The sequence below is a fragment of the Euprymna scolopes genome, chromosome 7 (assembly GCF_053919585.1).
Source record: "Euprymna scolopes isolate OS-2025 chromosome 7, ASM5391958v1, whole genome shotgun sequence".
NCBI lineage: Eukaryota > Metazoa > Mollusca > Cephalopoda > Sepiida > Sepiolidae > Euprymna > Euprymna scolopes.
In genome coordinates this window covers 139411316-139426569 of record NC_136488.1, presented here as the reverse complement: position 1 = coordinate 139426569, position 15254 = coordinate 139411316, and the positions used below count along the sequence as shown (strand labels likewise).

Genomic DNA, 15254 nt, shown 5'->3' with positions numbered 1-15254 from the left:
AGGCGATTTTGTCCAAAGTTAACATCCTGTACAGCCTAATGTCATAAGTACATTGTGAAAGTCTTATTACGACACAAGCCGAAAGGCCCAACATATAAAATCAACAGTAAGTTCACTACAGTGCAACGTAGACTACAATGTATTGTGAACTCAGTCACGGCGGGAGGCATGTAAAGCTTCCACCAGGTGCATCGTGATTGGCTCCCAATACGAGTAGGCAATCAATCGATTTGATAGAGAAAAAAAAGGGGGCTATTTTATCGATTTTAATGAAAATAATATGGGAGTGTGAAACATTCGTTGATTATTATTCAATCCTGGGTAACGTCGAGTCACCCTACTAGTATATATTTTACAAGACAATGTATTCCAAATAATGAGACACGGTCCGGTCCTGGATATGACCTTTAACTATATCCAGTAGTGAGGCCCCAGCTTGCAGGCTTTGGGGAGTGTGGAGCCACCCTTTAATTACCATTGCTCCCAGGTCCACTCTGACCCGGAGTGGTAGTACCTGTTATGGTCCCAACTATGGGTTAAATAGACACCGACTTGAAAACAACAAATATATTCTATTAAAAATTTTGCTTATAAATCTTTGGATTCGGCATTAAATAACCCGAAAAGGGTTGATATGCCGTAACCCCCCCCAAAAAAAACAACCAACTAAATAATGAGATGACTTTATTGCTACTTACCTGTTCCGCAAGAAACACTGCAATCACTCCATTTATTAAACCGCCACTTGTAATTATTTCTTTCAAATGTGTAATCGCCTTTGACCGCAGTATAATAATAGCTGATCATGGAGTCATTATTTTGTTCATTGGAGTAGAGCTACAGCGAATGAAAATTACATAAAATTAGCGAAAAGAATTCAAACGCACGTCTTGAAATTTTCAAATTATGAAATGATAAATCAATATGAAAAATTTTGTAATTATTTACTAACAGAATTACACGATGTTTTAATCTAATACCTGTTATGAAAAAAACAGTTGATTAAGACGGTGACGATAGTTTGCTTGAAGCATTTTGGGCAACATATAAATATTTTGTAGAAGAATATCGCAATGCGAGGACATACCGGAGGTTGTAAGAAAGTAATTTAAAACTAGCGGGGCCTGTGAAAATTCCACAGGGGACTGATTCATATATAGGGCTATGACAACAGCATATTCTTTTCATTGTTTTGATTCTCAGGTATATATCCATTGATATCTTATATGTTTTTTTATGTAGAGTGATGTGGTTCTTGGTTAATTGTGTCGGATATATACTCGGGAGACAAAACAATAAGAATATGCTGTTGTCATAGCCCTAGTAATATATTGATGTTGGCACTCTGTAGATATTCAGCGTAAATGGAAACAATTTGATATTATTCTAGCTCTTTTGTTAAAACTGAAAAAGTATTTATCCAAGCTGGCAGGGACGCCCGGCGTAGCCAGGTTACAAAGTACGCTTAAATATATCAATTCTTGCAGATTTCGTATATATTATTATAGAGTTAATGTTTTATCGATTTTTTATGTTATAAAGTTGCGATTTCAAAAATTAAAAATATATCCATATGACTTGGGTTCATCAGCTTGAATCGAAACCGAATCCTAAACTTTATATATATATATATATATATATATATATATATATATATATATATATATATATATATATATATAACTTTAGTTCCTTCAGCTATAATCGAAACCAAAACTTATGAAGAATTCTTGATAAAATTATTAAAAAAATATAGATTATTGGAGTGCCATTAACATTAACTGAAACCAACACTTATGAGGAAGTCTTGGTAAAATTATATATATATAAAAAAAAAATAGACGACTTAAGTGTAATAAGCTATATTCGAAACCGAAACCAAAACTTATTAAGAATTCTTGGTAAAATTATTTATTACAATAAATGGAAGTACATAACAATTAAACACCCCGGATGTAAGCGTGACACAGAAAATAATACAAACGCTATCGTATTAATATATAGATGAAAACGCTTTTTTTCTTTATTATTATTATTATTATTATTATTATTATTATTATTATTATTATTATTATTAAATTAATTTAAATCTTATTTGTTTTTAAATTTTCTCTGTCATTAGTATATTATCCGATGCAAGAACGGGTACTTATTAGTGTTGGAATGATTAATCCGAACCAGAATCAGGAATTGGAAAAATCTGAACATTTGGGGGTATCGGAATAACAAATTATGCCTATTTTCCGATGCCCAAAACAATTCTTTTAATTGTTTTTTTATTTTTTTATTTTAATTTGTTTAAAACAAAACCTTCTACTGCTGGTATTAACGATAACAATAAATTACCAGTAAAACTAAAATTTAAAGATCATCTACCACAAGTATATTTCTTAAGAGAATATCTACACATTTAACGTGTTTTGACGGTAACCAGGAAAAGTAGCGAATCTGTAGTTACATATTTAAAAATTGATTTTTTTTAAAATTTTGAGTTGCATATTTAGAAATTGATTTTTTTAAATTTTTAGTTACATATTTAAAAATTGATTTTTTTAAAAAATTTTAGTTGCATATTTAGAAATTTAATTTTTCAAAGAATCTAAAGAAATCATTAACATTTTTCTTCGATTCCAACTGGTGTCAATTATTTTTTTTTCCATAAAATAACTAACATATTAGAACGTAAAGAAACCAATTAATTTTTTGTAAATAGATTTTATTCGTTTCAGAAAACAGAACTAAATTAAAGAATATCTCAATGAAAAATGAATAAAAATGTTTAAACATTTAAATAAATAAAACTTTGATAAAAAAAAAAGGCAAAATAATTTTTGAAATCACGTATAAAAGTGCAAATATTTTATTATTAAAAATCGTTCAATTTTTATTTTGGCATCCATCCTATTAATTTCGGACGTAACATTGGCCATTACTTATTTTAAGGGGCACCACGTCACGAAGCAATGGTCGGTAACATAGCGGGCGAATTTTCGCCATGTAGTTAAATATGATTAACATTTGTCATGTACTGCTGTATGTGACGCTTGGTGTGGTTCATAGTAGCAAAAATTGTAGTAAAATCGAGACAAATTACTTTGAAGCTTAAATGTTTGCTCAAGTTAGGTAACTCTTGTTTAAGGCGTATAAGTACACCTACATAAACAACCAATCCGTAAACATGTTATTCAAGAACTTTCTTTTGGTTCAATTATTACATATACTAGCCGAAGTACCCGTCAACGCCATATGTCTCAAACTCTTCTCTTCTGCATGTAAGTTCAAATAAAGAATTTTTTTTTACTTTAAATTAAAAAAAAAAAAAAAAAAAAAACTACATTAGGATGATCGATATCGTTTAGGAAATAACTGGAACGTTACAATAAAAAAAATTGTCTAGTGTAAGATTTGAACCCTGGAAGAAAGCATAAAATATTAGAACATACATAAAAAATTCCATGTTTAATAAAAAAGGATTTAGTGAGAAAAATATTGATTTATTTGTATGTTTATTAATTAATTAATTTTTACTATTAAAACAAGGGTTCAGAATTATGTTGTTTGGTCGGCTTGAAAAAGGGACATTAAAATGCTGGAACATTTGTTTCTTGTTAATCTTTCAATTTTGAATAATTAGTTTTAAAGTGGTTCAAGAACTTTTTGTATCGATAAAGAGATGTAATCGAATGCGCAGATTCCAAATCTTCAATTGGTTTGGCTCTAGGATGAACCGTTTAACTTAACGTTTAGATTAACGCGATTACACATACATACATACATGCATGCATGCGAACAACTATTTCTCGGAAGTTTTGTAGCCTTTAAAAATATGTAAAAATAATTAGTTCCAAGTTATTTGTTGGAAAACTCGCTTGCTTGTAAGTTAATTAATCTCTTGCAGTCACAGCATCTGTTTGCTTCCAACAATTTATGTTAATCTTAATATTACTGTAGGGATCATCAGTTGTTTACCATAAAAAACTGTTTCGGGGATTTAATATATATATATATATATATATATATATATATATATATATAGGATGTCCAAAAAGTCACTGAAGGGTCCTGAACTTAAATTATTTATTTTTGATATCTTTCTGTAATTTTAACATAATCCGACTAAGACCTTGCGAAATTAAAATACAAAATTCAAACAATTTTTATGAAAAATAATGTCTTTTTAAATTTTGCCCATTTTCAGCTTCGCATGTTTGTACTCTTTCCAAAAGATTCATGACAGATTGCAGAATCTCTGGATTGCGATTTAACTCCTTCATTCAGTTCCTGATGTTTTCCTTCAATTCTTGCAGGGTTTGGAGTTTGGTAATAGACTCTTTAAGGTATCCCCACAAGAAAAAGTCGGGGGCTAGTCAAGTCTGGGGAATGTGGTGGCCATTTGACATTGCCATAGTGAAAGATAACGAGAGACCGAGTCAAAACAATTGACCCCTAATTTTTGTAAAATAATTTTATGACTTGTTCAATGCTATACTTGTCAATAATTAATTTCAAAAATATTATCTGTAAAATATCTGAAATAGAGAAAAAAAAAATATGCATGGAACTCTTTAGTGACTTTTTGGACTTCATATATATATTAATGATGGGACGATTCCAATATTTTCCCGCTTCCGATTCTTTAGAAATCTCTAAATATTTAACTATAGAGTTGTTATTCCCCCCCCCCGAGTACTGTAAAAAAAAAAAAAAAAAAAAAAAAAAGAAATGGGCAGATATTTTCTCAAGCGTAAAAAAATACACTTGTGAGGAATTATCTTTAGATTTTAGTTTCATTGGTTGTTTATAATCAATAAATATTTAATATTTTAACATTACTACCAATAGTGGAAGATTTTGTTTATACAAAATCACATGAAGAAAAGAATCGTTTTTGGCATCGGAATATAGGAACAATCTTTTTTTTATTCCGATATCTCAAAGAAGTTTCAACTTTCCGATTCCCGATTAATCGTTCCAACACTAATTATATATATATATATATATATATATATATATATATATATATATATATATATATATATATATATGTGTGTGTGTGTGTGTGTGTGTGTGTGTATAAAAATAAAATAAAAATACCAGCGATGGTTGACGTTATATTGTTTTGAAAAAAAGAAAAAAAGAAAAACCGAATGAAATTATGAAATGATCAACGTTTCGTCCCTATTGCAGAGGACATTGTCAGGATATTGAAAGAAAAAATGCAAAAAAAAAAAAAAAAGAAAAAAAGAAAGCGATCATAGACCATACGAAAATGAAAAGAAAAAAGTGTTAGAATCCTACCCATATCGGGAAGGAAACTATGTGTGTGTATACCTTCCCGATATGGGTAGGATTCTAACAGTGTTTCCTTTTCATTTTCGTATGGTTTATGATCGTTTTCTTTTTTTTGCATTTTTCCTTTTAAATATTCTGAAGATGTCCTCTGCAATAGGGACGAAACGTTGATTATTTCATAATTTCATTCGGTTTTTCTTTTTTTTTTTTCAAAACAACACACACACACACACATATATATATATATATATATATATATATATATATATATATATATCGCACAGCAAAAGTATCTATAAATTTTGACTAACTCATTTGGAATTGAAATGAATTATTTGTGATACCAGTCCTGTGGATTGTCAGATAAACCACTTGTATTCATGAAATGAAAAAAGAAAGACAAATGTTTTCAATAGTTACCATGACAACTAAAAAGCCGTTCAGCGGTCCGACTGTTTCCAGAATTTCCGTTGTACCATTTTGCGTGTAGTGAAAGCGAGCTCCTTTGGATACAAATTTCTTAGAATCCTCTTGCAATCCATCACCATTCAAAAGGAAGACGCCATATTTTTCATCGTGCAGCGCTGAAATAGTAAAATCGCATTCCCGCATTATTAACGACTATTTTGTTTCCTATTTTATAAAAAACGAGTAGGGTTAACCGGCGTTGTCTGGGGCCATAAAAAACAAAATGGAAGTTAAATTGCGTGCGTAACATCTTTATATGAAAACTTCCATTTCCCCCCTCTCTTAATCTTTCTCTTCCCCATCTCTTTCTCCATCGCCTATCTCTTATTTTTATGGGTAGGAAAAGAAGAATGTCTGTGTTCCCTAATTCACAATACGATGGCGATAAATTATGCTGATAAATACAATGGCTAAAAGAAATTAGATAGATACTACTTATCAAAAGTAAAACTAATCTTACAGATAGATTTTTTATGGAAAAAGACAAGACGTGAAGCTACTTGATATAAAGAGTTAACAAGAACGAAAGCTAATACAATGTAACCCGGATATAAGATACTTCTAACAAGGCAACAAACTCTCTTATACCCGGTTTAAACTGTACATTAACACATGCTCTAATTTGGGACCAGAGAAAATCTCTCTTATATCGGTTTTTCTTATATTCGGGTCTCTTATATCCGGGTTATATTGTAATTGCAAAGACAGGAGATGCCTATTGACCTTAGTGTTTAAAAGATAAGGCTGTAGATAGAATGAAAACAGTAAGCAGGAAGAGAGCTCTACAAATTTGCAGTCCTTGGAAAGAAGCTACTGGAAGAGGATACTGCATTACAATGAGGTATTAAAACAATAAATTGATGGAGAGAGAACAATAAGTCAAACGAGCTGGAAAAAAGCAAGACAGTTCTAAGAAACACATTTCATAATAATATTTGTGGAAAAGACTGAGACTAGCAACATTACCAGTGAAGTAGAAAGTGTGGGGCCCAACAAATTGCAAATATGCTTCTGCAATTTATCAAGAACCTCCCAATGGGACACGGGTTCACCAGACCAAATAGGAGAAGAGTACTCCATACATAGAGATATTGCCAAGAATTAAAAATCTATATGATTTTTATAAAGTAGCAACATTCACGTGACACATGCTGGTTTACAAATTACCGTTATTTAAATGAAGCAATTAAAGAAGACGATCATCCAAGAGATAGGCCAACCAGATAACGGTTGATACAGATATACCGCTCTTGACGACTCAAAGACTAGCGCATGATAAGTGGTGAAATTGTGTCATCAATCATGTGGAGAAGCTCTCTACAGCATGTACATAAGTCAAGTAAAGTATCATTTTCGATATCTGATGAAGATACTGTCTGAATTATCAAACCGACAAGTAAGGGGCGTAGTGGGGCAGGTTATCTCAATATTTCATAAAAATCTTTCACTTAATGATACAACCACCAAAATTGGCACAAATGACGTTCAGAGCATACATTTTAAGAAAAGAATGTTAGCCATCAGAAAGTTCAAGATGGCTGCCAGTTTTCAAGATGGCTACAGAAGCAAACCTGACAAATTTCAATTTTGGTGCTTGTATCACCAAGTGAAAGATTGTTTCAGCAATCTGCCCGACTAGCGGCGAAGAAAAGACGTTTAAGGCTTGCAACAAAATGGCGTCGCTGCTAACGTTAACAAGGTGGTAACGTAGACGAATCTAACACATTTGTTTTCTGTCTGAAGACTTTTAAAGAGAGACCGACGGCAGCAAATCTTATACGCCCAACTTCTCGTTCAGCGAGAACTGACGAGACTAGAGGGCCTACATAACTTGTCAAATCCGGGCATCCGGTTTCGGGTAAGAGAAAAATCGGTCTAGCGTCATCCATAGATCGGAGAGTTTTCTTATTTCCCCTCCGAGACCCACCCTCGTAAGTTCAACAATTCCAAATTATCAAAGTATATCATATACCGAAACGTCATATGGAACGAAGAAAAACTTTTTCAAATCAAAAACATTGGTAGGTCATCTGTATACTATGACTTTATACTGACTAATTTTATTTATTTATTTATAATAATAATAATAATAAAAATAATGATAATAATAATAATAATAAAAATAATGATAATAATAATAAAAATAATGATAATAATAATAATAATAATAATGATAATAATAATAATGATAATAATAATAATAATAATGATAATAATAATAATAATAATAAAAATAATGATAATAATAATAATAATAATAAAAATAATGATAATAATAATAAAAATAATAATAATAATAATAATAATGATAATAATAATAATGATAATAATAATAATGATAATAATAATAATGATAATAATAATAATAATAATAATAATGATAATAATGATAATAATAATGATAATAATAATAATGATAATAATGATAATAATGATAATAATAATAAAAATAATGATAATAATAATAATGATAATAATAATAATGATAATAATAATAATAATAATAATGATAATAATAATAATAATGATGATAATAATAATAATGATGATAATAATAATAATAATGATAATAATAATAATAATAATAATGATAATAATAATAATAATGATAATAATAATAATGATGGTAATAATGATAATAATAATAATAATAATAATGATAATAATAATGATAATGATAATAATAATAATGATAATGATGATAATAATAATAATAATAATGATAATAATAATAATGATGGTAATAATGATAATAATAATAATAATAATGATAATGATAATAATAATAATGATAATGATAATAATAATAATGATGATAATAATAATAATGATGATAATAATAATAATGATGATAATAATAATAATGATGATAATAATAATAATAATGATAATAATAATAATAATAATAATGATAATGATAATAATAATAATAATGATAATAATAATAATAATAATAATGATAATAATAATAATAATAATAATAATAATAATAATAATAATAATAATAATAATAATAATAATAATAATGATAATGATAATAATAATAATAATAATAATAATAATAATAATAATAATAATAATAATAAACTAGCGGAACCTATGGAAATTCCATATGTAAGATATTGCTGCTGTGCAAGTTCAGTATTAATAGAGACCTCGCGATATTATTGTAGCCCTTTTATTAAAACCGTACAATTATTTATCTAAGTAATCTTGTTAATGTAGTGTCAGAATATATCTGATTATTACGGTTTATCTACAATATCCTTATAGGAGTTTGTGACATATTACCATTGTATGGACGCTCGTCACGAACGGAAACCCCACGATATCATTATTCTATATTTAAACAGAACAGATACTATCCTTGGATCCAAGCCAGAAAATCAAGAAAGTATATTTTAATTTCAAGTTACGGCCCAAAAACGAGATCAATTTTTTTTTAAATTTAATTTTTTTTTACACTGCATCTTCAGTGATCGGGAGATCCTATTTATTAAAAATGGTTGGGTAGAAGGTTATATCATACTACGAAATTAAATTAGGGTATTTATGTACTAATTTAATGGCCGTAGTATGTTATCACTATCTTCCTTTTTAATAAATAGGATCTCCCGATCGAATAATCTGGAAACCGCGACACACGTACGTACGAACATTAAAGGTACTGCGTTATTAATATATAGATAGTTGCTCCATAATAATTTAAATAGATTACTTACCGATAAAGTTGTATTCACTCGGCGATTCTTCTTTGATGACGATATTCCTGGCTCCTTTAGGAAGAACCAGAATCTTTCTATATGTGTTGAGTTCTGAAATCATACGAGAAATACATTAAGAATTCGATACTGACCAACGCGAGACAAATCTGTTAGTAAAAATATACGAATAGGATAGGAAAGTCCCGTATCCTCTAAGTACATGCATAGAAAATGAAATTTTCCCGACTGACGACAGTATTAATGTATACAAACATGTACAAAGCGACACGCCCATGAAGATGTTTCAATCATTAGCTTTTAAAAAGCTGCGATTTCATTCTTCATCTTTTTTTCAATATGGATAACTAAAAGACACACTTGTTAGCTTAATAAGAGTAGGTATTTTTGTAGTTATTGATCGAAACATTTTCATGGATATGTCGCTTTTATATATGTTTGTATACATAAAAATAGTAATACAAATAATTGACTTTAATATTGAACACTATTATATAAAAAAGGGAGGCGGGTCTTTCAGTCTCTGAAAGACTATAGATACTCACCGTAGAGGTACCTGCGCGCAAATTTTTTTTGTGCCAGGAGATGAGCAATCTCCAACCACACCTCTCCTGAGTGGACATTGTTAAATACCAGTGGCGAGTGAAGTGTATGCACAGGACGACTGGAAACAAATACCAAGATAAGCAGAGAGCACATACAGTGCCTAGAATTCTCAAATGGTCAGCAATCTGGTACTGACCAGACTCCGCGTTGCTTAATTTTCAGGATATAATGAGAACAGGTGTACCAACGCGATTATGCCCCAACGCGATTATATAAACAGTAGAAATACTCTGGATTTCTACTTTGTGAATAAAAACATAACCTGAATTACTATATATCTGTATCTTTCTCTCCCCCCCGCTCTCTCTCTCTCTCTATATATATATATATATATGATTGCTTAAACATAAAACACTAGTGTCTGTAAGTAAAACTGAATTAATCAATTATAATTATGAAGCCCTTTTAAGAATACGTAAGAATGGGCACTGTGTGCCGAGTTATAACTAAGGCAATCAACGTCTATGCAATGTTCACAACTTCCGCTCGTGCGAACACTCCAGATTCCCTAATGTACTCGCCCGAATTCGGCATTTAACAGCTTTTAGTTCCCTTCATTCCCATAGCAATTGTTTGGTGGCCTTACGTAAAAGCTCGGCAAATGGAGTATAAGGTGGCTTCGAATTTCCTGACCAGCAGGAATTATTACTTACACTGATACTTGCGTAAGCATGAAACACTAGTGTATGCAAAAAAAAAAGAATAATTATTATTTAATTTAATTATATATATATAATATAAAAAAATATATATATATACATACATATATATATATATATATATATATATATATATATATATATATATATATATATATATATATAAAACTTGAGAAAATGCAGAAATAATAATTTAAAAAAAATTATATTTAGGGAGGGAATTCAGTTTTTATATAATGGGAAATATATTTATCGCATTTCAACGAATTTTTTCCCCATTGAATTTGAATGCAAAATGTTTTTACAGCTTCAACTAACTTCACTTAAGCAATTTTCTTTGTTTCTAGTTTTTTTTTAAAGAAAATTATAATGCAGCTAAAATTCTTCTGGCAATTCAATGATCTTAAAAAATATTGACCACTGAATAGAAAAAAAACAGAAAAACAAAAAAACATTTGACCACGGCAGGTAACTCTGGCTTAATGGATATAACTTTATTTGTATTATTTTATATTTATAGAAATTATATACGTTTGACTTTCACAATCAATAATAACTGAAGGTTGATGAGGACTGTGTTGGATAAAGCCACACTGATAAATCTTCAAAAAGATGAAGCGTGTATTTATAAAATATATATTGACCTCTAGATGGGATTACTTCACGTACCTAGACTCCTAATAGGTAATTTGTTTGTTTTTTGTTTCAGAGAGGGAATTTGAATGCAGATAAAATTTTTACTTTGCTGTTGGCAATTTAATGATTAAGTACGAGCAATTTAATGGCTGCTTCGGTAGGGGGCACGGTTTTGAACGCCGGCTAATCATAACATTTTTTTCATTTTCGATTACTTTATTTTATTGTGTTTGAAAGAGTATAGTTTAAAGTTAATTTCTCCAAGAAAAAAAGTGTGTGAAATAAAAATACATGGCATAATTTAATCTCAACTCTGAAAAACCATAGATTTCACGTAAAAAGTCATTATGACAAAGATCGTGTTTAGATTTTTCTGGCAAGAAAAATATAAGTTTTCTGGAATTATTTCCAAGTTAATTATTAAGTTAAAAATACTAAGATAATGAATTAATACAATAAATTTACTTAACTTTTGCTAAAAAAAGTAATAATTATCCAAAAATGTGAACTGCTATGAACGTGACTTGTTTATCGTATGAAAAAAAAACAAAAAAAAACAAACAAACAAAAAACACACACAAACTCTGGCGGCAAAATTCAAATATGTATGGAAGGAGAAATTAGACATAATTTATTTCTTTAACATTATTCCGGCATATCGAGCGACTTTTTGTTTGTTTGTTTTTGTTTTTTTTTTAGTCGTAGACCCCCTTCCTTCATTTAAAAATACATAAAAGTTAATTAAATTCATTAATTATACTACTGACAAATTATTCATGGAACAAAAAAGTTAGCACCATTAATATTAATATAGAATTACAATTGGTTAAGAAAACAATTTATTATTGAAAAAATTACACACTAAAAAAATACAAACCTACGTTAAAATTTATCATAATGTTTACGTGAAATTTAAAGTTGATAAACACAAACAGGCGGGTAGTTGAAAAGAGGAGGAGGGTGGGCAAAACAGACTGGTTTTCTTTTCAAGTCTGTGCATCCGTACTTACCGACATGGAACGTTCGTATAATTGTTACCATTTTTTTAATGAAATTATTTTTCTATGTTCCTGTTTTTCTATTTATTTATTTATTTTTTAACTTTATTTTCCAAGATTATATGAACATTATTTTTTACGTTGATAATTATACGTTCATGCGTGCAATGGCAATATTAGAATCTTACATGTAAAGATTACGTTAAAAATGTAAGCGTAAAAAAATGTAGAAATAATTTTTGCAATTATAATTTTTTTGTGAAAATATTAAATGAACAATGCTTAATTCAGTGATAATATTGGTAATTCAAGAAATTAAATAAGTGATATCGATTTCGTTATACGGACTTTAGCGGCTTTTTTCGTAATGTTCCTGTAAAAATTATTTTATTGTTACAAATTACGATGCTTTATTTACATAAAAAAAACAAAAATAAATTCTAGCGTTTTTTATTTACTACTGAAAACCATAACTTTAGTAAATATATTTTTGTTTAAACAAAATAATACATTTTCATTAAAATTTAAATAAAAAATAATTAGTTCATTATATTCCGCGATCATTATTTGATAAATACTGAAAATTACATTAAAATTGGTTAATTTCCTGATTTTTTTTGTGAATTTTTAAGTAAAGGGAGGAATCCAAATGTTTATACATTTTGAGCATCATCGGCATTCATTTTGCACGTACCTAGTAATGATCTTTTAAAATGACCATTAAGTAGAAAAATCAGAAAAAAGTATTCGAACATGTTAGGCATTTTGGTTTAACGGATATAACATCTATAAGTACAAAAAATGTATTATTCTATATTCATAGAAATTATTATATGCGTTTGACTTTCACAGCCAGTGATAACCGAAAGTTGGCGAGGATTACATTGGATAAAGCCACGCTGATAAGTCTTTAAAAGACGAAGCGCTTATTTATAAAATATGTATTGGTCCCTAAAGGGGGATTACTCTAATATAAAATAAAGGTTTCTGCGTGAGCTAATATAAGTGATCCCCCTTAATAGAATTGAATTCTCCACTGAATTAGATTAGCGTAGTTAAACACGGTAAATATGTAAAGTTGTCCGGTGACCAACACATTGTGTGCAGTTTCAGTCGCAAAGGAAACCAAGACAAAGAATAGGAAATAACTCCAACTCTCTTTTTCTTTATAGCAACTGCATTTATTTCCGCATATTCTCTTTACCGCTATTACGTCCGTCATGTGACGCTGTGACGTCCCTCATGTAATCGTCTTCCCGAGCGTCCTTCACGCCTCGCACGCGATCGCGAACGTTATCCACGTCTTTTTAAATCTCGAACGTCATCTCGTCTCTCCCGAGATCTTTTTGTTACATAGAGTTATCATAGAGGGGCACCAAATTGACGTTTGGTGTATAACATAAAAGGGGAGGACCATAATTGTATTTGTTGTCATGGAATGATTATTATTAGAATGAAAGGAGATCATGCGTGTCATAAAAGAATTCCGTGTGCGTATGATCGTCTAGTTTCATATGCGGTTGTGTGTGTTCATATCTAATTGTTCATATGCTTTTGTGTGTGTGTGTTACATGCATTTTCTTCGACATACCTTACTTCATGTGTCGTCGATGTTGATCCATCTGGAATTCATCTTCTCTTGGAGGGAGACTGGTACCTGTTAGACGAAGATTTATCACTCCAAGACGATGCATTGGTTTTATAGTTTTTTTTTATTTTCCTTCCAGATGTCGACACAGAATATGGAAGTGAATCTTGCTTGCTTTGAACACGTCAGCGTCCCCCACCCCCAGTGAAGGGGAGGGAACAGCTATTAAGCCGTCCGTCTTCTTCAAAGTCCAAATCCAGTCTCACAGATCTAGCCAACCTGACCACGTCACTCATACGTAATCTGGTCAGCTGACCCTCGGTTCTGGTAAACGTGTCTACACTCCACGTTTACTTACCTCTCTCTCTCTCTCTCTCTCTCTCTCTCTCTCTCTCTCTCTCTCTCTCTCTCTCTCTCTCTCTCAATCCATTCTGTAACATTTTTTTTTCTATAGTCTTTTTTTTTCTTCTCCGGTGACGTAATTTTGCATATATTTATATCCGCGCTATGTTACAAATATCTCCTACATTAAAACAGCTAAAAAGTAATCTGAGACGGTACAGTCTGTTGGTGGCCGAAGGTCTGCAGTTAAATTCTTGAGGATAGTTGAATACAACCGCAATTCACGCGTGGGTATATGTTAATTTTATATTATTTATATTCGCATTGTAGGGGAGAGCACTCTGCTGTAAAACAAAGATAGAAACCTACGCTAATGTGGGATATTCTTCTCAAACCAAAATCGAATCCTCTATGGAAACCGATTGGCACAATTAAATACCTTTGATTTCTTCGATAACTAGCAAGCCGGTCAAGGTAGTTAAAATGTTGGCTTTTCACAGTCAGTTGTGACTGAAGCTCTAGGGTGCGAGCTTCGAGGTTCCTTGGATTAAGGTTACACTTCAATATGTTGTAGCAGTTATCTGCTCCTTTCCAGCGATAACTGCACCAACCAGCCGGTAGGTGTCGCAAAAAGCGACCTGGTTATCTGCCCTTGGGAGAGATATAAAAGGGGATGCCCGGATAATTCTATCTCTCTCTCTCTCGCTCCTTCTGGGAATCAGCCTCGCAACGAAACGGTGAGACAACACGCCCGCCGGTCAACATCAACCTGGTAAGAGTTTTAGCAAATGAACACTTTTCCAGCCTTTTCCTTCAAGAGACATTAGCTCTACCGTCAGACACGCATACGTACGCGGACTGAATTCCACTCCTCACACGCACACACACGCACACACGTACACAATAACATTTTTATTCTCACAGGCGCACGCGAGAAATAAAA

The 15254-nt window shown here is 30.6% G+C and overlaps 1 protein-coding gene across 1 annotated transcript in view; it reads right to left on the bottom strand.

The window, feature by feature from the left end:
- The window catches only part of LOC145280002 (A disintegrin and metalloproteinase with thrombospondin motifs 3-like), a 307054-nt gene that overhangs the window by 31483 nt on the left and 260317 nt on the right, over positions 1 to 15254 (bottom strand). Inside the window, exons 17-19 of the mRNA XM_080131625.1 lie at positions 9483 to 9575; positions 5713 to 5876; positions 699 to 837 (exon numbers count right to left, since the gene is read on the bottom strand). Of these exons, the coding sequence (XP_079987751.1) occupies positions 699 to 837; positions 5713 to 5876; positions 9483 to 9575 (396 nt within the window). The remainder of the gene's footprint in view (positions 1 to 698; positions 838 to 5712; positions 5877 to 9482; positions 9576 to 15254) is intronic.